At 39.2% G+C, this 25,603-nt stretch overlaps 2 protein-coding genes across 6 annotated transcripts in view; one reads left to right on the top strand and one right to left on the bottom strand.

Annotated features, from left to right (window-relative positions):
* The window catches only part of tmtc1 (transmembrane O-mannosyltransferase targeting cadherins 1), a 28,534-nt gene extending 21,778 nt beyond the window's left edge, over window positions 1–6,756 (top strand). For all 5 annotated transcript variants that reach the window (XM_057056072.1, XM_057056070.1, XM_057056075.1 and 2 more), the window contains 8 exons: window positions 623–731; window positions 835–937; window positions 2,434–2,569; window positions 3,672–3,816; window positions 4,582–4,719; window positions 5,012–5,134; window positions 5,987–6,064; window positions 6,317–6,756. In XM_057056072.1, the coding sequence (XP_056912052.1) occupies window positions 623–731; window positions 835–937; window positions 2,434–2,569; window positions 3,672–3,816; window positions 4,582–4,719; window positions 5,012–5,134; window positions 5,987–6,064; window positions 6,317–6,445 (961 nt within the window). In that variant the 3' untranslated portion in view covers window positions 6,446–6,756. The remainder of the gene's footprint in view (window positions 1–622; window positions 732–834; window positions 938–2,433; window positions 2,570–3,671; window positions 3,817–4,581; window positions 4,720–5,011; window positions 5,135–5,986; window positions 6,065–6,316) is intronic.
* On the bottom strand, window positions 6,555–22,748 carry ttll12 (tubulin tyrosine ligase-like family, member 12). The gene is made up of 14 exons (XM_057056076.1): window positions 22,544–22,748; window positions 21,744–21,898; window positions 19,546–19,744; window positions 19,290–19,449; window positions 18,095–18,228; window positions 17,187–17,263; window positions 15,007–15,123; window positions 14,449–14,643; window positions 13,798–13,909; window positions 12,805–12,956; window positions 11,417–11,498; window positions 11,021–11,089; window positions 10,544–10,682; window positions 6,555–7,166 (listed from the first exon to the last, which is right to left on the bottom strand). The coding sequence occupies exons 1-14, from the start codon at window positions 22,679–22,681 to the stop codon at window positions 7,015–7,017; spliced, it is 1,881 nt and encodes a 626-aa protein (XP_056912056.1). The 5' UTR covers window positions 22,682–22,748; the 3' UTR covers window positions 6,555–7,014.
* Window positions 22,749–25,603: the final 2,855 nt, after the last annotated feature.

Here is a 25,603-nt window from a genome sequence, read left to right as displayed (position 1 = left end):
CCATTTCTATTTTAAAGTACTGAAAGTTCTGTTATCCTTCAGGACATCACCATCACTCTCCTCCTGACTGTCTTTTTTCTAGTGGGAAAACACCAGAATTGCAGTGAAAATTTAACATTAACAAGGTTTATTCATTTAATTTTTCAAGTTTGGTGGGCCGGATTAAAACGTTTAACGGGCCGCGTGTGGCCCCCGGGCCTTAGTTTGCCCATGCCTGAGCTAGGCAGATTCTTTTTGGCTGTCCTGGGAACACCTTGGGATTCCTCTGGAGTAGCTGGTACAAGTGGCTCGGGAAAGGAGTCTGGACCGCCCTACTTTTTTGGTCTTACGTAATATAAACATTTTTAGAGATACTGAATTTAAAAAAAAATACAAGTCATAATCATAAAAATTAAAAAAAAAAAAATCCAGTCTTTGTGTAAAAAATCTATATGAAATTTCAATTTCTGCAATTTTTGCATTGAGTGACTGAATTAACTTTTTGATGGTATTCTCATTTATTAAGATCATAAAGATTGTGGAAATTATATGTAAGAACTGGAGGCCCTGAAATTTTGTGGCTTCTTTAATCATGTCTAATAGACAGTATATTTAATATGGCAGTAATAATGCTATGGTTCAGGTCTCAAGGGAAGGAAAAGGAAGCTGAAAGTCTGCTGAGGAACTCCATTCATTTTGGACCATATTTTGCGGATGCCTACTCCAGCCTGGCATCTCTCTATGCTGAGCAGGTGAAACCCCCAGAAATTCCTAATTCTGAACCTTGTGCTGTTAAAGAACGTTTGGTGCAGATCCTCCACGGTGTAATTGTGTTATACTGTCTCATTTTTACAGAAACGTTTTGCCGAAGCCAAAGAAATCTATCTGAAAGGAATAGGAAGGTGTCCTGAAAACTCTGACCTCCATAATAACTACGGGGTCTTCCTTGTGGATACAGGTCAGACAATTTCAGTAGATCATTTTTTGATAGACCTCATGCATGATTTTTGCTTTGATTAATCCAGTTTGATATGTTGCATTTTATTGTAGTTATTTATATGCTTTTATTGTTAATTGTTGTTTTTGTTTTTGCTTAAGTCATTTAGATTTTTTGTTTTCATTTTAAGTTTTTTACAAATTAATTGATGGATTGCGGGAAGTCATCTACTCATGAAAGGACTTTAGTCCAGTCTACTGAGAAGACATCTTGCTCTGTTACAGCAGACAAGCTGCACACCTCTTACACTCACTCATCAGTCTTTTTTAACATGTTTGTAGGAACAAATGAAATGGAAGAACATTTTCTTATCAGGAACTCATTTGGTTAAACTAAACTGCTAGACAGGAAGTAAAGATCTGAGGAATCATGAGTAACACACCAACACACTGAGAGCGGGGCAGATTGCTGGGATACTTTGGTGAGATCATCAGTGGGTTTGGACTCTAATGGCATTATATATGAAGATTAGTATTTAAGTGTGTTTTCTCAATTTATGGGCACTAAAGGAAGCGAATCCAGTAGGTTTAAAGTATGATCTCTTGTTAATTCATATTTATTTTAATTGATGTTTATTTAGTTTTTCAATCAATTATTTAGACCAGTGGATTACTGTAGTCAATCCTGTTCCAACCATCCTTTTGTGACAAGATAGTCCTAATCTTCAATAAAAGTGATCCTTGAAAATTGCTAAATATACGACATGAACTTTACTTTCAAAGTAACGTTTGCTGGTCTGTCTAGGGTTTGGAGCCAAATACAGTTTAACTATGGTTTTTTAGAGTGGCTTTATTAGGTCAACGTGATTAGTGTTTTTAAGACAAGCCTGACATTTGACAGCTGGGTATCTTCTGACTTCATACAGCCGAGAATCATCAGTTTAGATATAAAAATGACATTTTGTCAAATAATATTTCCTTAGTGATGCAAAGATGTTAAAAAAAAGAACCCTATGGAATCCCAGCAATAGAGTATGGGGAGGAAGCATCATTCATTTTTCACAGGAACAAAGTTCAATCACTTAATCCTGATGCTTCTCTATGTAACAAGACACTATGATCTGGTGAAAAGGAGTCTTTGCAGGGGCCTTCAATTAAATTTGCTTTAGGTCTGTAAAGGTATCCTCTCCAGCAGAAGTCTGAGCAATAAAGTATTGCGATACAGATTTATTTCTTTATTTTTATTTGTTATTAGCAATTAATCGAATAAATTACACTGGTGTTTTATAGGAAAATAAGTCTTTAACATTTATTTCTCAGAAGTCACAAAATACAATGAGCCTTTATGAAAATGGTTCAATAAAATAACAAAATTCTGAGTCTTCATGTTAGAATCTGATATATGAAGAGTCTCGACATGGTCAGTAATGTGTTGATTCACCAAGCATAAATCTCAGCTCTGCTGTGTTTCTTGCTTCTTCGTGCATTCAGGTCATTTCCTAACATCCTTTCTTCCAGGAGAGGACGAGATGGCGGTTGATCACTACCAGCAGGCTATCAGACTGAAACCAACTCACTACATTGCCATGGTAAACCTAGGCCGTCTCCTAAGGCTAAATAACAAAAACCAAGATGCAGAATTTTGGTACAAGAGGTGAGTAAATCATCATGTAGGGTTGGGTTGGTACCACTATTTAATGCTACTATATTCTAAATATAATAGGCATACCAGTAGTTTAGACTGATTAAATCCTGATTTCCCTCTTTCTCTTTTACTTGTATTCTTGGAGGGGGGAATGAGAGGGAGCCATGAGAGGGCCCAAAGATGCATATATATATATATATATATATATATATAGTGTATATATATATACTGTATATATACAGTATATATAAAAAGAACCCTATGGAATCCCAGCAATAGAGTATGGGGAGGAAGCATCATTCATTTTTCACAGGAACAAAGTTCATATACCGTATATATATATATATAAGAAGGGTTCTGCGCAGGACCCTCAGACTCCCAGGCCTCTGGTAGAGGACCTGAGTCTGAAGGAAGGAGGCACCGCCCAGGAGGGCGATATCTATATCTATATCTAGATATAGATATATATATATAAGGAACAAATACAGTTCAGTTTTCTATTCATTAATTTCCAATTAAAAACAGAAATCAGTAAACAAATGAACATTTTAAGTGGTATATCAAAATTTTTAGATCAGTTTGACCGCCTTTGTAATGAACCTCTGTCACTCAACTGTGTTGCACAGTTTTTTGTGTGTTTTTAATGCATTTTCACAAAAATCTAGGACTAATTATCAAGTTTTTGTCATACGACATGACTAAATCTTCTCAAAACTCCCCGGTTCAGTAGAATGTTAATGAAATGGGTGGCAGAAAGAAATCTAAGTATTATGGAGCGAAAGTAGATCTATGTTTACTTTACATGCAAACAGAATATGCTGTAAAAATGAACTAGAGTCAGTCAGGAGGTAGGAAATAACATCCTCTATTTGTTTTAACTATATGCCTTTAAATAACTTTTCCGAACGTAGTGGAGTAAAGCTGATCCGTACTGTTTGATGAGTGGGTCAGGATCAAACCTTGGAATAACGTTTTACATGTGGTAGTCATGAATGCTGATGCCTGATGAACTCTTATGTTTTTTAAATTATTTTCTATGCTTGTGTCACTTTCATACAACAGCTAATTCATGCTAAAGAAAATCGTCATCAGGTTCTGTCTGTGCTTGTAGGGCCCTGCAGGTGACCAAGAATGTGGATATCCTGACTCCACTTGGAGCTCTGTATTACAACACGGGCCGTTATGAGGAAGCCCTACAGGTGTACAGAGAGGCCACCACCCTGCAACCAGACAACACAGACATATGGCTGGCTTTTGTGAGCATGTGCACACCAACACGTCACTTCAACTGCCTTTGTTTGCCTAGTAAAGTGGGGGTTTCGCAAGATACATTTAAGAAAATTCTTTTATTCATCACAACACTGGGGTTGTGGTGATTTCAACAAGACTGAATTGCAGACTCACTTGCATCGATATCTTCAGCTGATAGCTCTCAACAATAGATAATACCGGAAAATAAAAAAACAGACCTTTTCCTCACTTTTTCACTTTAAAAAAGTAAAGGAAAGTTAGATATGGGCCTTTAATTTGCTAACACATCAGAATCCAGTGATCAAGGATTTCTTAAGCAACCTTGCAAGTCATGGGTACAGACCCTGTTGCTATAGAACATTTGATCTGACCAAGAGCACAACAGTGTTTACCTCAGAAGACAGGGCCCGTCTTGACACAACGACTGCTCCATGAGATTGTATTTGTGTGAGGGACTATGTGCACATTAAAAAGTTTTTTATTCTCTCAACTCTGGACCACGAGTGAGTTTTCTCTATCAGAAAATTACAACAATTCTTGCCAATATGGAATTAGGGTGGTGAATTCTTATGGAGTATTGGGCATTTATTGAAAATTTTCCATTTACCTATTACATAACCGGATTCCTTCCCATCTGCAATAAATAGTTTTTGAAAAGTCTCATATTTCAACAGCTGCACTTTGAGGCTAAATGGCAAAAAGCTATCATTGTCTAAATACTTTTACACCTAGTTATATATCCATTTAAATACATACTTTTTTCATTGCAGGCTCAGGTTTTAGCTGTGGCTGATCATACCAATGAAGCAGAGAAGCTAACGCTGGAAATCATATCCAAAGAAATCAGCTGCATTGAATGTTACCGACTCCTTTCTGCCATCTACAGTAAGCGTGGCAATTATACAGAGGTGTGTAAATAGAATCTTTGTTGGTTCATGTGCATGCTTATTCCATTTTCCAAACACATTTAATATTAATCTTAAAGTACAGACAGCAGAAGTACGTCCTTCCTTGGCAGTTACACCACAAACTGTTGTTAATAGGTTTTTATCTGTGTATAGAGCTAATACTTCACAGAAAATGCCCTTTATTTGAGCTTTGGGACAAACTAGGCAGTTGACTAATTTTGTGACAACTTCCCTTGTTCTGTTCGGACCGATCCTTCTGTGTTAATATGCTCTGATTATACCTCTGTGCCAGGCTTTGGGTGCTTTGGACAGGGCCCTCCAGCAGAATCTGGGTGATCTGACAGTGAGAGCAGAGTTGTATTTCTCAAAAGGAAACCAGCTCAGAGAATTGAACCTGCTGGATCAAGCATTCAAGGTCTCTTTCTCTTTCTTTCTCTTCTTCTGAATTTTCAGTAGATTATTCTATAATATGAGTATTCTAGGATATGACCCCCCAAAAAAGATTGATAATTTTAGGTGATTTATTATACATGTGTGCTATTAACATTATAAAATTTCTGGACCCCTATTCACAACAATTCTCTCAGAGAATCTCCTTCCTATCTTGGCCTAAAAATTCTTAGTGAGGATTCTTTGGTCAAGAATGATTTGGGAAGTTCCTGAGAGCCTCTTTGAGCAAGGACACATAACCTTTTGTCTCAGTGAGGTTTTCAAACAAAGCTTTTAGACAAATTCTGCACGAATTACTCCTTCGCTTAGTGGCCAATAACTGGAGCAATGAATTCAACAAAATAAGTTATTTGTTGTCTGTTATAATCTTACCAGATTCACCAAATTCCCTCCGCCTTCACTTCTTTAAGATATTGTTTGATTTCCACTGAGCTTGTTTACTTTGCAAACGGGACAAAAATGTATGATGCAAAAATGCTGAGGTCCATGTTTCCCTCACAGTGTTCTGGAGCACGTAAAGGTATAATAATGAGTTGGAAAATCCTACATTGATGTGCAAATTTTAGTGTGAAATTGGTGTCATGTTTAGTCCAGTTCGTATAACAAATGTAGCTCTGCTTTTGCTGGAGATGTGAATCTTAATCTGGGAGTCATTGGGGTTGAAGGTCACTATGGCTCTGGAGTGAGTGAGTATTTCCAGAATGTACAAGAGGAGAGATGCCTGTTGTAACTGGTGACAGCTAATTTTCATTAGCTTTTCAAAAACACTGCATTCTAATAAAGTTAATTAAGGTCTGTTTTGGTTTTCTCATACTAGAGCTACAAACTGGCAGTGGAGCTCAAACCTGACCAGTCTCAGGCCTGGATGAACATGGGAGGAATTCAGCACATTAAAGTAACAACAGTCAAACTTGCCAAACATCAACATAATAAAAGATATTCAGTTGTGTATTCCTCTGTCAACCAATATTCACTCATATTTAAATCTACCTTATTCTGTAATGTAGCCCAGTTGTAGCCCGGTGCAGTTTGATAGAAATTCACTTTTACAATCGATGCATTATTTATTTTCACAATTGATTTACAGTTGACCCCTCAATGAGCAAGAATGTGTAACAACCTTTATAATAGAACTTACTGTTTGCAGGGAGACTACGCTGCAGCCAGGATGTACTACCAACGAGCTCTGCTTCTGAATCCCAGTTCTAAACTTCTGAAGGAAAATTTGGCCAAGCTGGACCGACTCGAGAGAAGATTATCTGCAGGAGAAAAGTGAAGCCCAAAGCAGCCATAGGACCACTGGATCAAACAGACCTGCTAGTATAAGCTGTTGTGACAAAGTTGATACTGTAGTTGACAGCAGAATTAAATCCACAATACAGACATTTGCAAGTCAACTGTCAGCCGTTTATTTTTCGTGTTGTTAAAGAACATTTTAGGTATTCTACTTTATAAAACAGGTTATAATTTTGTCATCTGTGACATTTCTTCATGGTACTGCAGTGCAGATGTCGTTATGAATGAAACTGCATCCTAATTAGACATGGTATTGGCTATAGGACATGTAATAATAAAAGCTCAAATGCCTGCTGTGCCTGATTTATGGGATCAAAAAAAAGGAAAAACTTGCAAGGGAATCGAACCTTTAATTGGTACTGCAAGTCACATTGGGTTTTACACTTTGTTGGAGCCAATTTTTTTTTTTTACAGACTTATGGCTCTTTCTAACCTTATTTTAAAAAAAATGTTCCTGCATGTGTTTGTAAAATAATAAGGGAACATCAAAATATACCTTATTCCTTAAGCAAAAGGGAACAAATCCTAATAATTAGAAAATGTCATCCATTACACAATCTGAGTAACAGGACAGTTTTCAGGCTGATCCAGGAACAATGTTTGGAAGATGTGATTGTAGAAAGAGGGGTGGTACTGGCAGGCCCGTTCACAGTCTGGACTGAAGTTCAACTCCAGGATCTGAGGTTGCATGACATCCTCACCTGATAAATGATTAGAATGGACAGAAATAAATGAAATTATGAAGATTATAGAGATACAAGTTACAAGACGTAAAAAAAAGTGCTAAAATATATAAATGTACACAAGCCCCAATTCCAAAAAAGTAGCTGTGAAAATCTATTTAACAATTACAAGAGTTATATTAAAAAACTACCACATCAGATGAGTGATGACCCTGTATTTATCTATTTCCAACTATAGGACCCATCAGTTTGTGTGACTATGAACCTTTAAGCTGGGTGTTTATAAGGCCTTCCAAGCTAGATGGCTAATGAGAAGTCAGACAATGAATGGTTCAAGAACTGCCCTTTCTAAGGGACTTTTCCCTTGAAGCACCACTGTGCTGCAGCTCAGCCCAATAGAGGACTTAAGGACCAGAATCATCAAAAGAAAAACTGCCTTCTCAGCACAAAGTACAACATCAGAAATTTGGAAAAAGGACATTAGAAGAAGCCGATGCCCTTTGTAAACATGTCCTGAGGGCTGATGAATTTAAAATAAAACACTTTGTGTTGAAATGAGCGGTAGGGGAACATTTCTACACAGAGGGAAGAAAGGATGTACCAAGAATTCAATTCAAACAATTTCTGAAAAGAAAATATAATACTACCGGTAAAAATCAAGTTGATTGTTTTCAGTTCTGTTTCTTGTATTGCTGTGTTGGGAAATGTTTTCTTTTTCTGGGGGGTTTCTTTTTTGTTTATTCCTTTCTCTCTTTTCTCTTCTGTCTATTGCTTGTATAGTAGTTGTTGTAATTGTCCATTGGTTCATAGGTTCCCCAGCACTCGGGTTCAAGATTCATTTATAAAATAAATTCTTAGTATTCATGGTTCAGGATGGTTCGTCAGGCCCATCCGGGCAGAAAAAAACTGACAGATACCAAGAGGCATTCAGATGCCAATTCTGCTGCCTCACTGTTGGACAGGACAAGAGGAATAAAAATAAGGAAAAATCAAGCAGAAAAGAGGATGCTCATAAAATGGATAATGATCCTCCAAGCTGAAGGTTTTGTTGTGGCCCTCAAAGCTTCTTGACCTAAATATCATTTTAAATTCTGAATAAACTTCAAGAGAGCAGTCTGTGCAAGGCAGCCCAGGAATTTCACAGTATCTGAAGATGTTTGTGAAGAAAAATGGGGGGAAATTCCGTAAACAGGAAATGGCTGCTTGGCTACTACAAAAAGTGTTCACCAGTTGTGATACTTGCGATAGAGGCAGCCCTGAAAGGGGACCACCTAGTCCACAAGCCTTGTAAGAGCTGCTTGGGAACAAAGTTACCCAAAGTCTTCTGAGTCACCCTCCTCAGTGAGGATCTGACTACCAAACAGGCTTTATTTCTTTAGTAATTCATTGGAATCAAAGGGATAACACTAGGCTGGTTCACATGATATTTATCATGCATTTTCCAGACTATAAGCCACATAATCAGCCACAATGAAACATAGGTCGTGGAAGACATCAGACGCAGACTTCTACCAGCTTATTCTGCTGTTGGACTGCAGGAAGGGCCATTTTTATTAAACGATGAACAACACACAGCAACGAAGGGAGGTCTTCAATCACACAGATAACCTGGCTTATGGTGTGCAGGTGCAAATAGTAATTAAAACAGTAATTAAATACATCAACAACCAGAACTCAATAAATAGAACACTAACATTGAAAGTTGGAAAAGATAACATTTACAATGAACAAAAACAGGGTTAACACCAACCTGAACCCACAGACACACTGCCACAAAGCATGCTGGGAAATTCCCACACTGACCCTCCCCAACACGCTACACTACCTTTGCTTTTCTTTAGGGGTGGGAAAGTGAAGCCTCATGAAGCACTGAGGCTTTCCTAACAATTGTGTCGAAAAAGATTCAACGCTTCGAGACTTCAGTGACGGTGACATCTGGTGGACAACTGAAGCCATAGCAACCTCCAAAGAGCACGACTGAAGCGCTAGCACTCTTTCAATCCCATGACACTAATAAAAGTTCATTGTGTGCTCATCCAGGGGTTTTGTTCATTCATACCAAATAATAATTATATCGTCTTTACAATAAAATATGCAGATGCTCTCCCTCTTACTCTAAAACACATTCAAGATTAACCCAAAAAATAAAAGCAAATTATATTAAGGGTTCAGTGTTGGTTAAGGGTTCATTGAACACTTTGAGATTTATTTAAAAACTACTAAAAGTCCCTAACAGGATTCGAAATCCTTCCTACTTTGCAAATCATCATGGTGTTTGAATTCAGAAACATTTTTTTGTGTGTGTGAAGTGTTTTTAAGGAAAACCTTTAAAGATAATGGTGTGTCATTTGTCATATGTTTGATTTGGAATGATTTTTCACAGAAGCAGAAAAGTTATTTGTCCTCACAAACTCTAGAACGTCGCTTATTGGTGGTACTCGCCATGAAACTTGCCAAAATACTCTAACTCTCACTCTCCAAATCTCTATCTCCTCACAACCCAACAATTTTGAGGCATATTAATGCATCTTATATAGCTGATATGCCATCAAACCACTCAAATCTGTCTCAGAATGCATTGAAACGCCATGAGCCAATGACACACACTGAAAGGCTGAGCCATTGAGAGGCTTCGAAACATTTTGAAGCAGTGAAGCGCGAAGCGAAACAGCGATGGTCACCTGACACTGGTGTTTTGATACAAGCTCCGACACAGTGTTTCGAATCACTCCGCTTCGGGAAGAGTGACACAAGCTCCGAAGCCTCGGTATCATTTGCCCATCACTACTTTTCTTTTCAAACAGTGCCTATGACGCGGCAGTAACTTTTCTGCTCGAGCAGAAAAGCGGCCGATAGAAAAAATACATAAATAAGCCGCACCGTAGAATAAGTCGCAGTGTTTAAAGTACAGTATAGGAAAAAAGTAGCGGCTTATAGTCCGGAAAATACGGTAGATTCCAGTTTGTTCAGATTAATGTTTCCTCCTATGATCCAGGGTACAGTTTTCCTTCTCAGTTCTTTGGTTCTGATGGCATTACCCCAAGTTTTTTTTGGGGGGAGGTTTGACTCAGACCCCTGACTCAAACCCAAACATCTCTAAAAGCTGATATGGCATCATGCTAACTTAGAGTGGATGCTGCAGTTCCTGTCAAAAGGGTCTGAATAATTATGTCAATGTAATATTTCAGTTTTCACAAAATTTTTACAATTCAATTTTCACTCATCACTGAGTGAAGGTACACCTGTTTAGTGAGTGCTGGTATGTATGTAAAAAATAGACACATTCAAAGAGTTTCTGGATTTTATTTTGTTTCAAATGAGTAGCCATTGGTCATTCCTAATGGTTTGTGCATTTTAATCCCTAATGGTTCAAATCATGGTGAAGAGACACTTACCATTTTGTCCAGTACTCCATTTTAGCATGAGATCCACAGCGTAGATTGCTCGAGATGATGGGTAGGGACAAATGCCATAAGGAGGCGGTCGGCATGTAACTGCCATGAAGAGTTCTTTGAAAGCTTTGAAAAGCTCTGCCTATGAAATTTAAACAAAGACAGTAAATGTAGCTGACAACAGGGAAACATATATAATGTGAAAGATGTACAGAGAAAACACCCATTGAAAGCATTCTGATACAAGTGTCCTATAAGTTAGTTTAAAAGTTAGAATGCTGTAGACTACACTTCTTTGACACGGAATGTACGTATATCTATCGGGCTCTCTTCTTCTTTACATTCAGTCAGTAAAATTATTTTACCTAAGCTAAGGACATGTTAAACATAAAATTATCATATGTTTGTGATCACATTCAAGCCCTCATTTCCAGTCAGATTCCTGCAGTTGATAACATCTTCAAAAAAGTGAGCACTTACTTCGATCTCTTTCCATGTGATCTGAGGGTACTGCTTCTCAAACATAGGGATGAAGTCATTGAAGTGCACCTAGAAATATAGCAAACGTCCAACATCACAACATCACTCAAACTGAACTAGCCCAACATGTTGTAAATTATAACGTACATACAGTATTGGTATCAACTTCACAGGTAAAATACAAACCAACACAGGCAAAAAAGAAGAAAATAGGTTTTTGTTATCAAAAAAGGCCTTTCTGAAATGAGATAGATGGATGGATAAATGTGTTTTATTGTTCCCAAATTGGAAACAACATTCCATGAACAAGTTAATCGAATTTATGCTGTATTGGTCATATATACTTTTACAAATCAATAATACTATAGTAACATGAAAAAAACATTTAAAAAATACCTGCTTGAGCTCCACACCTTCAGCATAATTCATTACAGTGAAGTGTTTCTGGTAATCATCAAAATGGTCCAAAAAGAAAGGTCTGGGTTGGACATATCAAAATATTGCATTAGAGCAATGAAGGAATGTGCTTTTGTTAAATATATTATTACAGTAATACATTTACAAACCAATTTACTTTTTGCCTCTATTTTTTCATACTATTCTTTCAGATTTGCCAAGCTAATGCGATTAAATCTATCTTAAATGAGTTTAAGGGAACTGCTCTTTTTTAATATGAAAACTCTAGAGGACTAAAAACTGACCAGAGCAAGGTTTTAAGGGTAGCATAGTAAAGATTCTTTCTCTTATTTTATCCTTTTCTGCCAGTAAATGCCACCAGTAAAACCTCAAAGAGGATGTAGTGTAGTGTGATAATTTTACCTGGCAGGTTTAGGTCCACATTAGAATTGTGTTCATCAAGCCTTTATGAAAATTACACTGTAAACTTCTTTGTTTTTGTTATTCTGTTTTTTGTGATGTCATGAATTAGCATTTAAGTGCTATTGGGCAGATACTTAAATTACCTGAACACTTCAGCCACATCTTTACTTCATAATTTCAAATACATTATGGTGGTGTGTAGAGAAAAAAATAAATATGTCATTTCTTGATCATTTGGGATCAGAATTTTTACTTATTTAACACCATTTCTTACAAATTATTAAAATGGTATATTCATTAAATCATATCAATAAAAAAGGTGCTACTAACTGCAATAAAGGCCTGACAAAGCATACACATAAAAATGGTTAATTTAGCTGCATGGTTTAGTAAACACTGACTAGATATGATTTTCAACCAAACAATCAAATTTAGTGCTACCGTTATATCTTCTATTGTCTTCTCTTTTGTTGTGGTTTACAATACCTAAGATAAAAGAAAATGGCCATGTCCTAAAATCATATTAAAAGCCATGCAACACCTATTATTATCGACACAGGATGTCCATTGTGCACACAGCTGATGCTTTTGGAAAGAACATTGTCTGTCATGAGCTGAGGACACAGCTGAAAAAGAGTGTTAAGGGAATATAAAGGAAAAATCCTTGTTTGGTACTTCTTTCTCACTTGAAAATAAGACCATGCTGGCTCCAGCACTGGTTCTATTCAAACCATAATAGTAAAGGATATATTTTTAATAAAGGCAGCACATAAATGTATGTAGATTGCTGCTTTCGCATTTGCTGCTTCCTTGATTCGGGTACCCATCAGATTGGTATCACATTTTACTAACCTGTAATACATCATCGTAAATCTTTGATTATAACTTTGGCCAATTATCTTATCCAAACATGACTCAAACATGTTATACCTTTTGAAATCTATTTGAATTTGTATTTAATGCACCTGTTAGCGAAGCGCAACCAGAAGATGTTGTAGGCGTAGAGACGCAGGGGCTCCACAGATCGCAACATGAGCATGTAGCGTATGTCAAACTTCACCATTCCTACCTCTTCTCGGTTGAACAGCACTGGATTTTCAATATATTTACAAACCACCTACAAAAGAAATTGCACGACTAGTTAGAGGGAACATAAAATAACCTGCCAATACTGAAACTCTGCTTTCTAGATACATGAGGCTAAATTAGAATGTGAATAAAATGAGATTTATTTCAATCCATATACCTTCAGTACAAAGATTGATATATTTTATGGGTTAATTTCTTTGAATTTTAAAGATTGTAACCTTTAGCCAATGGAACCCCAAAAAAACACTGTTATAGTTTCCAGCCACTGGGAAATGTCACAGCCTGTCTTACCTGTACTGAGGACAAACAGGACAGGACTTTTGCTTTGGTTCAAAGTTCTCTCATTCATGTTAAGTACATTTTACATTTCATTTGGCAAATCAATGTCATTTTGTGACAGTTGCGACTGTGATGTCACCCGGGCAGCCCGCCAAAAGCCAAAATCTTAAAGAAAACAAGGAAGAAGGTAAACATGGAAGGAGCTGAGGTGGTTGTAGCATTTCTGGTTTGTGTTTGTGAACATGCCGGTGGACGCTATACACAAGAGGAAAAGGTGCTTTGAAGAATTTGAGAGAGCTCCCAACAACGCAAAGTAAACTTCAAGCCCCACCCGGGAGTATTTTCCCTGGTGATCTAAGTATCTGTCCTGGAGCAGGGACTTGGTTAGGGCCTGTAAAAGTTCCTGTAAATTGTCCCCCAGGGGGTTCCTACAGTGGAAATGCCCTTATTAATTAATTATTTTTAAATACACTTTAAATTCAAGTGTAATCATAAAGGGTGTGAATACCTACGGAAATGCGACATTTAAGTGGTTGTAAAAGGTAATTTTCAAAAAAACAAAATTATGATAATACTGTATTGGTTATGACCTTTGGTATACTTTCTCTTTGTCTGATAATGTAATCCAGGTTGTTGGTAATGTGTGTATCCAGTCCACGGGCCAGATTCCAGGGCTTACAGATCCAGTGGTTATCTTCTCCACTGAAACATACAAAGAAAGACTGAGCCAGTTAACTAATCATCATGAATAACTGATTAACTACAAAGCATAAAACCTTTTAAAGGTCCAATATTAAGTAAAATGCACTGTCTCATGAATTTCACAACTAATCAATTATTATTTAATTGTGTCTGTAGAGATCTCCTCATAGGCCTCTTGAGTGAGGCACTAGTTTTGTGTGTTTCATGAGAGTGCGCAAGCCACAGTACCACAGTGGTAACGTGCTAAGTATTCAAATGAGGGCTGCACCGCCTCTGACTGCTGCCATGGTGCCGGGAGATGTGGCCTTCAGGAGGGCACACCAAAAGCAGCCGCTCATTTGCACTGAAGCTTCAGATGCCAAACCCCCTGGCTATTTCAGGGGCATGCTTTATCCCTACTCTGAGAGGAATCTTCTTGCACAAATGTAAAAAAAATGTTTTATGGGGGCTGGATAGAAAGATTATTTCTTGTAAAAATCTTGAATAATATGGGACCTCTAAGATGCAACATGAGTTTTCAATAACTAAAATAGTCCAACCATTTTTGTCTCTGTTGATAATTTTTGATGAACTGTGGCAGCTCTATTTGCAGGTTGAACGTTTCTGGTAGCCAAGCTGGTGACGGCCCCCCTGCAACTCTGCGGGCAACTGCAGCCAAGCAATCCTTCACAGTGACGAGGCTTTCACATGGAAATTGGTTCAGCATCACGTGAGGCTTTTTCTCACTTAGTGTCCTGTTAGAGAAATACATAATTATCGATGGGTGGATGGATGGATGGATGGATGGATGGATGGATGGATGGATGAGAGAGACAGAGACATAGTGAGACAGAGAGACAAACATATAGACAGACAGACAATTAGACAGACAGGCGGGTGGACAGGCAGGCAGATAGATAGACAGACAGACAGACAGTGATAGATAGAGAGGTACAGATGTATACAGATATAGAGGCCGATAGATAGTGAGAGAGAAAGATTGAGATAGAGTGAGTGAGTTTAGAGGTTTTCCTGTAACTTAAATGGCTCACAGTTCTTATCTTAAAGAACTCAAATAACCATGGTGCAAAGGGGTCTTCCATGTTGCCATCACTGACCTGTAGTCTTTGATATGATTGTATTTCCACAAGATATCAGCCTCTTCCTCTTCCTCTGTAATCTGGAATCCTGGGTGAGTCAGGTTGTTTGTTACTTGCAACATTTCAGAGTAAACCCTTTAAGAAAGGCAGACAAGGACGACACTGAAATGTTGTAGACAGTTGACTTTATAAAAGTATTATTAACATTATTATTAATATTACATTAAAACACTGTGTGACAATAAATTAGTCTTGTCAAAACAGACATTTTCTGTAGACAGAAATACAGTAGAGGACTAGATCATGGTTAAAAGATATTGGTGCATAATATGGAATTGTATCTTTACTTAAATTGTATTTATAAAACTATAGTATATATAACTACTATCATATTTTTATTTTATAAAATCTAATGGTGGATTGCTTTAGTATCCCAATTCCATAGGATAAGGGTGCTTATCTGTGTCCCAATCCCACTCCCACTCCCAAGCTTCTATTCGTTCAGAGGGTCTACAGGTTTTGATTTGTGAACAATGCCTGGCAACCAACTGGCTGATGGTGGCAAGTTGCTGACTTGCATATGAAGTGTGAGGTATAGAGGATGAACAGGAAATAAGCCAGAATTGTTCTCATGCAGCAGAGAAACCTGTCTGGGTCACATGACTGCACCCTCACACATATGTAGGGGATGTGTTGTCAAGGATTTCTGTGGACTGGGGGAGTCAAAACATTGAGTCTTTTCAGATCGTGGGATTTGCAGGTTACTTTGTGAATTGCCAAAAACTCACAGCACAGGTCTCTACTCTCAGCCAAGCCCTTCCGGACACTGTTTAATGCTTCACTAACGTTTAAAGAGAAACAACTGTTAAATAATCCATTTCAGCTGCTGTAAAAAAAAAACCTGTAAACTAAGTTGATGCTCCTGACAGCAAGATGTAGGAAGCTGTTCAAGAGTCTGGTGGTCCGGGCTGCCAGACAGGAGGTGTGTGAGAGATGGAAGGTGTCCTTAGCAATACTGATGGCTCTGCGGGTGGAGTAAATGTCCATGAGGGAGGGCAGAGGGGCACCAAGGAGTTTGCAGGCTGCATTTACTATGTGCTGCAGTGTCTTCCAGCAGGTGGTGCTGCCTCCACACCAGGTAATGATGTAGTTGCTGATGAATCTCTTCATGGTGCCCCTGTACCATGTATACAGTATACACGTAGTGGGAGGGAACTTGTGCTCCTCTTAGGTTGCAGAGAAAGTAGAAACTAGTCAAAGTTAAAAGAAGACAGGAGGAAGTGTGGGTCCTATCAAAGCACTGCTACTGTATGTCACATATGACATGAAATTCTGCTGCTTGACTGTTCCAAGGAGCAAAATAGTCAGTTAACTATCAAGCTGTTTCTAAAATAAAGCACAATTTAAAAAAACTAGAAGACACAAGAAAGGCCAAAACCCCTGTCTAGCAGGCCACTGCTGGGTGCCTGACCTTGGATATGGGCACTATCATGTCCATCCATCGTGACCATGGATGCTTATCTGGCTGTAAGTCACCATTTTAAAGATGGCGTACCATTTTATTACGATATTTCCCCTCATACACACAAAGAAAATTGGTTCTCCATCATTGTGGAGGAATGGGGAACTCCCACAAAGGTGACATCCTTTGTTCAGGAGCAGATGCAAGACCAAAACACAAATTGGAAGGAAGAAAGTGGAAAAAAGATGAAACAGTCTGTTTTAAAAGCTGCACAGGCTGATGGAGCTCAGGGATCTAGTCGGGGTGACTTTGGCGAGCTAGAAGACTGATCTGACCACGCTGACATGGGAGGAGGATTCAAAAGTTACTGGGTGCCTGGTCCTCCCGTTTCCCAATAAGGACACACTGTCACAAGAAAAAGGGTATCGGACTGGATGCTAATAGTGCAGGGTTAGGAGTGAGACGATGGTTCAAGATGGAACTTAGCAGTTACAGCTAAATGTGGTGCAAGCGTCTCCTCCTTTCTAGTAAATGATTAATGCTCTTGCACACTGTCCCACTGATATATTAAATCAAACAAACAATTACGAATGAAAACACATTTATTTTTGGATAACATTTAAAATGAAACCTCAATTCTGCCTTACATGCTTACCAAAGCAAATACTTTGTCTTAATAACAAAGGTCTTCATTGGTAAAATCAAAAGTAAATAACTGTTAAAGTAAGACACCTACTTTAAGATTTTGTTCTGAGGCACAGTGGAGGGTTTGATTTCCACAGGGAGTTGCTCCTTGTTCTCTGATATTACACTCTGGAATTGGAAGAAACAGGATTGAAAAAATAATTTTTGTGGAACTAACCCAATCATCTCATGGTTCCTTTCTACCTTTCTACCTGAAATATCATGAAATAATGCACCACACTGACATAATGAACATTTTTAACCTAATGAGATCAAGCTCATTCCACTACCTACTACAAATATGTCCAAACTGTCATTCATATAACCGTGAATTGCATTTCAGTTTATTTACTGACAGGCAAAGAAGGCCGTAAGTAGACAAGACACTACCCTCCAATGGCAGAGATATGATCTGCTCCCAACAAAACAGCTGCTGTTGGGCCCCATTTACAACTTCTGTCATGTTTTGGCTCTCTGCTTTTTGAAAACTGGTTGGAGTGTTAAGCGTTTCCATGGAAATGGGGAAAACGATAGTTTCAGAAAACGCACAACACAAATCCCACAGTACCACATAGTGGCCCTGCATGGCAACTACATCGTTTTCAGTTCTTCCATTATTCCAAAACAGACAGTGTCATGTAAACCCAACATAACAAAAATAATAACTTTGCATTTTCTGGTGAAATGTGCAAATACATGTTGTATGATGTAAATATTTAATTTTACATAGATTTTTGATAAGGAACAATAAATGTGACCATGTTCTGACCATACTTGACTATTTTTTGTTGCTCATGTTGGCTGAAAACTTCAAGTGGAAATTCTGCTTCCCTTTAAGAAAATTTACTGTAACCTAATTTCATGTTGCATTTTCCATATGAACACACATCATTTCTATCAGTGTGTTCTACTGTATTCTATTTTATTCTATTAAGCCCAGAAAAATGGGTTTGGTTTCACCTCATAGTATGCGTCGGGGGGTTCAGTGGTTACAATATTGACTTCCTCAAGATCGCCAGGTATCCACGGTAAAAGACGACATCGTTTCACAAGAGGGTTTGTTTCTCCATATGTATAATCTCGAGTTACTTCATCTGTGGAAATTACAGGGGAAAAAACATAAATTTGATTAGCATATCCCTCTAATCTTTATTTCCTTCCTTACTTTCATCTATTGGAGTGTGCATGACTAAGACACATATAATTATGTCTTTAGAAGATCTATTTAGGTTTACTGGCTGGAGTGTGGCGGCTAATTACCTTCCGACTTGTCTTTTGTTGTTGTCTTTTTGTCTTTAAAAGTCACTCTTGGATAGCCAGTAAAAAAAGCCAATTATCTAAAAGCTCTCTATAAGAATTCTAAGTATTATCTAACTTTTCTTACTTTAAGAATTTGGGTCTGAGAAAAATATATATGTTTTATTTATTCTACTAATAGAATCATGTCAAAGCCAGTGAATTAAAGTTACAGGAAAAAAATTAAATTCAGTAGAAAATATGTGACCAGGTATGAAAAAATATGAAAAAAACAAAAGAAAAAAATGTATGACCCACTTTGATATTAAAAGAAATAATGGAAATAAATGAAGAATTACATTTAAGAGTTTTATAATTTGTAATCACAAGGCCAACCGGGGAAAATGCAAACAGCCAGCCATTGCAAACAGCCAGTCACTGCGAACAGCCATCTGCTGTGACAAATGCAACAGAAAAACGCTGCAAAAGGAAAAAATCACAATTGCAATCACAGTAACAAAGCAAAAACATACAAAACGACAGAACAAATGTGAAAGAAAATTGCTGCAATATGAAAACAGACAAAACCCCAAGAGAGAGAAATTCACAATGGAAGTGCAAATTAATGTCTAAAATAACCATTTAAAAAACTAAGAAAGGCATCAAATTCTGTACAAATTTTAATACACCATTCGTTTTCCAGGTGCTTAAAGCTTTAGTGATGACATTGTTTTTGAATCTGTATGAAAATTTCAGTGTAATTGTATTATTGCAGTATCACAATTTTGTTATCATGACAACAGTTATATCTGAATTATGACAATGTGGTCTTGTGCTACAGCTTTTCAATGCCTTTCTATCCTTTACATGGATTTGAATTGTAGATAACATCGTTGCTGTGTGTGCATCCAGTATTCACCTCCTTTCTGCAGGTCCTGCAAAGGCCAGAGTAAGGAGTACGCCAGCTGACCCTGAATATAGAAGAAAGGCACCATGGCACAACTTGGGTGGTCTGAGTGCTGCACTTTGCAACCAAACTCATCCATGATGTACCACACAGGAACCTTCTCCTCTGCAGACTAAACACAAATGCACACATATTTCAGAAAGTCAGTTAAATGTGAATTTAATAGTGATTAAAATCAGGAATGAGTATTCAATCAAGTCAAACAAACCCCTTGATTAAGGTGATAGGTCTGGTTGTACTTCCACATGCGCTCCATCACCAACTCCACTGTGCCAACATCTGGGACTTCCCCATGGAAGTCCACCTCCATGAGGGCTGCCATTCTTGCCAGCAGGCCAGGTACCTGTTCCAACTGTTGTCGAGCATGGTCAACGCGGTATGTCCATGCATGATCAACCAGGAAAATGCTGCATTCCACACCGGACAAACACTGAACATTAAACTCAATGAAGCACAACACTCTTATCAAAAATAAGCGTAACAGGGCAACTAATCTGTGGTCATTGTTTCCTTTATGTTCTACTAATACATATATAGCAGGTAAAACAAGTACCAGTCTTCATCAATCAATATAATTCTAAGACGTACTTAAATAATCTTTTTGCCAGATATTGGTAACACCCACAACTTTGTACAAACAAAACAAATAAATTCAGAAGTGTATTTCATACTTGGTACAAAAGCCGTTGATGGTAACGATGACTTCAAAAAACCTCCTCTTCTATCTACTTGTTGCTAATAGATTTGCCATTGAATTCCAGTCAGATAATTGGCTGGTGCATACTGGCAGCTATAGTTTGTTTCTCTGAAAGCAATTAACGGTTTCTTGTCGTGTCCTTCCTACCTCCACACTAAACTGTTGCTATGGTGTTTGGGTAGTCATGTGCAGTGTCAGACTTGATGTTAATTATGGAGTCTCAGGAGTTTAGAACAGACTACTGTATGTTCTCTCAGTATTTCACAGGTCTATCCAAATTTTGTGATGCATCACTTGAACAAACTTTTTCTTCAGCAATGTTGTCTTGCCAGGTTAGTGTTCACACTTACGAGCGTATTACATATTTTCTTTAAAATAACTGTACCTAACAAATGCAGGTCATGCTAAAGCTCTATAGGTGTAGTACCGTATTTTCATGACTATAAGGTGCACCTAAAACACTGAGATTTTCTCAAAAATCGACGGTGCGCCTTATAATATGGTGCGCCTTGTGTGTGGACTGAGTTCCAAAAACTGCTGCGCGCCTTTGGTGGTTGCACTACGGTAAACGCTCCGCCAATCGATTAGTGGCACACCTACGTGTAAGGACCCCCTAAAATGGCGCCGGTCAAGCGAGACGCGTATGAATGAGGCTTACTTTAAACTGCAGGCCATCGAATATGCGACTGAAAATGGCAATCGAGCAATCTTAGTGTTTACGCTTTATAAGGCGGCGGCATCTCTCCATACGCGCAAGTACAACTGTTGCACCGCGGCTGCCAGCGGATTACCAGGAGAGGGTGGCCATCTTCCGCACCTACTGCCGCGACAAGATAACCGCGCCCAGCCACATCACCAACATGGATGAGATCCCTCTGACTTTTAACATCCCTTTGACCCACAAAGTGGAGAAAAAGGGACCAGCACGGTGGCGATACGCACAACGAGGCACGAGAAGTTGTCGTTCACCGTGGTTCTCGGCTGGCAGGGAAATGGACAGAGCGCTGGATGACGGAAGGCAAACACTCCTTCACAAAGACTATGAGGCAGCAGCGGGCAAGTTATGCCACCATATGCGGGTGGATTGTAGATGCATGGGCTATGATACCGTCTTCGTGTATTGTAAGAGCTTTCACAAAAGCCGGCATCAACGCTGAACCGGAACTGGTCGGTGAGTCTGATTCAGATGATTAAGAAGAGGAATTCGGAAAGTTGGACATTGAAATAGTGTAGCTGTTTGATTCAGATACAGAAGATGAAAACTTTGATGGTTTTGTGGCGGAAGAAAGGATATTTTGTTCAATAAATGTGTCGAAACTCACTGTTTTACTTCCGTTGTCATTTTTTACTGTATGTTTCAGCATGCGCCTAATAATACGGTGCGCCTTATGTATGTTTTAAATACAGAAATAGCACCCATAACTGAGACAGCACCTTTTAATACAGTGCGCCTTATGGTCGTGAAAATACGGTACTTGGCTCTTATTCAGATACTGTATATTCCGCACTTTAAGCCTCTACTTTTTTCCCATGCTTTGACCCCTACACCTTATAAAGCAATGCGGCTTATTTATGAATATTTATTACTTCCTCAAAGCCCCACCGGGATAAATACATTTTAGTAGTTCTAAAACTACTCAATTTATTTCCCTTTTATTAAATCCAATTAATTTCCCTTTTATTAAATTAATTGGATCTTTGTGGCTCACCTTGATGTATCAGAGGCTTGCAACCCACTGTCCCGTGTCACAACCACTTTACTGCAGATCACTGCTACAGTATTGGCCTTCTTTTCCTCATCATCCTCACTGTCTTTTTCTTGTGTCACATTCATGATTCCAAAAACTTCCCCAGCATCATAGATCTATAACATAATAAATAATGTGAGCCCAGTATCAGGCAGAAAAATACTTGAGTTGATAACAGAGAAATCAATGTTATTTACAGAAAACATTCATTTAAAACATTCATGCAATCAGAATCCAGTCAGCCAGCACTTGCAACAGGAGACAAACCATACTTGCTGTAACCAGTTAATACCAGCTAGATGAAACACATCTACTTGTGCAAGGTAGTTTTCAGTGTCAACTGGAATGTTTTTCTTCAATCAATAAATCAATCAATCTTTATTTATATAGCGTCTTATACAATCAAAATTGTTTCAAGGCGCTTGTTCAACTTCACTCATTCATTTCAAGATTCATACTTTTTTGTGAGATGTGAAACTTTAAAAAAATTATTACTCTAGTCTGCCAGCTATGTTACCGTACTCCCGCGATTATGCGCGCACTGAAAAAAGCAGAGCGGCTTATTTAACCAGAGAAAAATAAGGGGCAGCTCACTTTACCGCAATAGAAAAAGTGGTATGTGTGGTAATCCATGCGAACTGTCAGTAAGATTTCTGTCAAATAATAAAATTCTTATTTTTCTCTAATTCAGACAAAATGTTATTACAGCCAAAAGTTGAAGACGCTGTTGGTACTGTGAAAAGGTTTGGAAGAAAATAGACCTCGTTGTTGAGTTTATGATGCAAAGTCTTCCAATAGATCTGCGGTACTCCTGCTGCGTGCAGAGGTCCAGCGTGAAGGGACAAAAACCCCATGAACTCGTTGTCACCCTCTCCATTCATTGTGTTGACAGAAAGCATGATCAAAATGTGCCAAACACGATCAAAGCGAACAACGCGGAAGTAGACTTCTTCTTCTTCCGGTGGGAGGAGTGTGAGCGGAAAAGACCGATAGTGGTGGCTTGCTCCCGTGAAGCGGCGCAACAAGCGCAAAAATGTATAAATGTTTTCTCCAACAAACCAAGTACATGAAAGGCCTTGATCTGGAGAAATATTTCCCTGACAAGCTCCTTTTTATTCAATCGACGAGCCACTTAATCAAACACAGAGCGGCATCAGATCTCACCAACCCAGAGATTTTTAGACACAAGAAACACGAGGGTAAAGCGAGAAAACAGCTCAACTTATAAACAATGAGACTGCTTATTGTGTTTCCTTTTGTTTGTTTTACTGTCTTTGATTTTCATCATGAGTGTCTTTAGAGTGGGAACGTTAAATGTGAACGGAGCCAGCGATGTGGCGAAATGGGCACTAGTGTTCAACACAGAATCGAGAGAGCTTATTGATGTTTTTACGAGAGGTCCACAGTGGCAATGAAGTGGACTAGGAGAAAGCGTGTAAGGGACAAGTGATGCTGAGCCACAACACCTCCCTCAGTGGTGGAGTGGGCTTCCTCTTTTCTCGGGACTCCATCGTCCCTGGAGGTGGAGCATGTGGTGAGGGCAAGGTGTCTGCTGGTGAAGGTGTGCCTCCAGAAACACACCTTGGTTTTTATTAATATTTATGTACCCACCAACGGCACAGAGAGGCAGAGCTTTTTAGAAAAGGTTAAGTTACAAAAAAGTTAAAAAATTAAATAGTTGCCGGTCAGAAGAGTGAATATAGAATCTCTTTGGCCAGGCTCGACAGATGTTATTGCTTCAAACACCACTTCGGTGTTTTTAGGGGTTGTAAAATTATGCCAGTTGGTTTTATGGATAATTCTTTGGTTTTAAGTGAAGTCACTATTAAGAAAATCTTACCCAAGAGTGAGTACTAGTTTTACATGTGGAGGTCATTTCAGGTTTCTCCCTCTTGATCTTTTTGGCTGGTTTTCCACTTGTGCTGATTTTGGCTTGCGTAATTATCTCTACTGGCAGTATGAGGCAATTCCTTAACCCTACAGAAGTTGCACAGGTTGTCCAACTTCTCCAGGATGGCACATCCACACGTGCTGCAGCAAGAAGGTTTAATGTGTCTCCCAGCACAATCTCCAGAACATGGAGGAGATTTCAGGAGACTGGTGGTTATTCTCGGAGAGCTGGACAGGGCCGTAGAAGGTCCTCAACCCCTCAGCAGGACCGATACCTGCTCCTTTGTGCAAGGCGGAACAGGCTGAGCACTGCTCGTGCCCTACAGAATGACCTCCAGAGGGCCACTGGTGTGAATGTCTCTACCCAAACAATCAGGAACAGACCTCATGAAGGTGGCCTGAGGGCCCGATGTCCTGTAGTGGGCCCTATGCTCACTGCCCAGCACCGTGGAGCTCGACTGGCATTTGCTCAAGAACACCAGAATTGGCAAGTCCGCCACTGGCGCCCTGTACTTTTCACAGACGAGAGCAGGTTCACCCTGAGCACCTGTGATAGATGTGAAAGAGTCTGGAGAAGACAAGGAGAACGTTATGCTGCCTGCAACGTCGTTCAACATGACAGGTTTGGTGGTGGGTCAGTGATGGTCTGGGGAGGCATATCCATGGAGGGACGCACAGACCTCTATTGCCTAGGAAATGGTGCTCTGACTGCAATAAGGTATCGAGATGAAATCCTTGAACCCATTGTCAGACCCTACGCTGGTGCAGTAGGTCCTGGTTTCCTCCTAATGCATGACAATGCCCGGCCTCACGTGGCAAGAGTATGCAGGCAGTACCTGGAGGATGAAGGAATTGAAACAATTAAATGGCCTTCACGATCCCCTGACTTAAACCCAATAGAACATCTCTGGGACATTATGTTTCGGTCCATTAGGTGCCGCCAGGTTGCTCCTCAGACTGTACAACAGCTCAGGGATGCCCTTACACAGATCTGGGAGGAGATGCCACAAGACACCATCCGTCGTCTCATTAGGAGCATGCCGCGACGTTGTCAAGCATGCATACAAGCTCGTGGGGGCCACACAAGATACTGAAAAGCATTTTGAGTTGCAGAAATTAAGTTTTGGAAAAAATGGACTAGCCTGCCACATCTTCATTTCACTCTGATGTTATGGTGTCTACACAATTGAGCCCTCTGTAGGCTGAAAACTTTTATTTCCATTAAAAGACTTGGCATCCTTTTGTTCCTAAGACAATGCCCTGCCGTTATTTGTATAGATATCCAACTTCATATTGAGATCTGATGTATCTAATGTGTTTCTTTAAAGTGCTCCTTTAATTTTTGTGAGCAGTATAGATCAATTAAAGACCCGGAAACTGAGATAGTGGAACTAAAGGCAATTAGCAGTTCCACAGGAGAGCAAGGACACATTGAAGTCCTCAAGTCCAAAGAAATGGCCTTAGCCAGCCTGCTGGACGGTCAAGTACAGGGTGCACTGGTTGGTCCCGGATTCAAAACATCACTGATATGGACGCTCCCTCTAGCTTATTTTTGGGTTGGAAAAGAACCGTGGGCAGAACAGAGTAATCCACTCACTGTTTTCGGGCACAGGGCAGGAACTCGTAGAGGCGGGCAAGAAAAGGGAGTGTGCAGTGGAGAGAGAAATTACACAAGAAACAGAGAGCAGCCATGACCCGGCAGGGTGACAGAGGTCTTTCAGGTCATCATGTTTCTGGACCCCAGCAGCCTCGGGCCCATAGCAGCATAACTAAAATATTAACCTAATAATTAGACGACCCTCTAAGTATGATAATTTGTCTGTCTAGGACAGAGTTGCCCAAAGTCCGGTCCGGGGGCTAAATGTGGCCCGTGTTCAAATTTCATCCGGCCCAAAGCCTCTCTCATAAAATCAATAACGTTTAACCCGCAC

This window comes from Takifugu flavidus, chromosome 15 (genome assembly GCF_003711565.1).
Source record: "Takifugu flavidus isolate HTHZ2018 chromosome 15, ASM371156v2, whole genome shotgun sequence".
Classification (NCBI taxonomy): Eukaryota; Metazoa; Chordata; class Actinopteri; order Tetraodontiformes; family Tetraodontidae; genus Takifugu; species Takifugu flavidus.
This window is presented reverse-complemented; position numbering and strand designations above follow the sequence as displayed.

Bases quoted from the DNA above. Each gene is read 5' to 3' on its own strand.
- ttll12 (XM_057056076.1), bottom strand. From the start codon at position 22,681: ATGCTTTCTGTCAACACAATGAATGGAGAGGGTGACAACGAGTTCATG. The intron at 21,899-22,543 runs GTCTATTTTCTT...ATTATGTTATAG, and splicing joins ATCATAAACTCAACAACGAG to ATCTATGATGCTGGGGAAGT. The intron at 18,229-19,289 runs GTGAATACTGGA...TAATTTCCACAG, and splicing joins GCAGGACCTGCAGAAAGGAG to ATGAAGTAACTCGAGATTAT.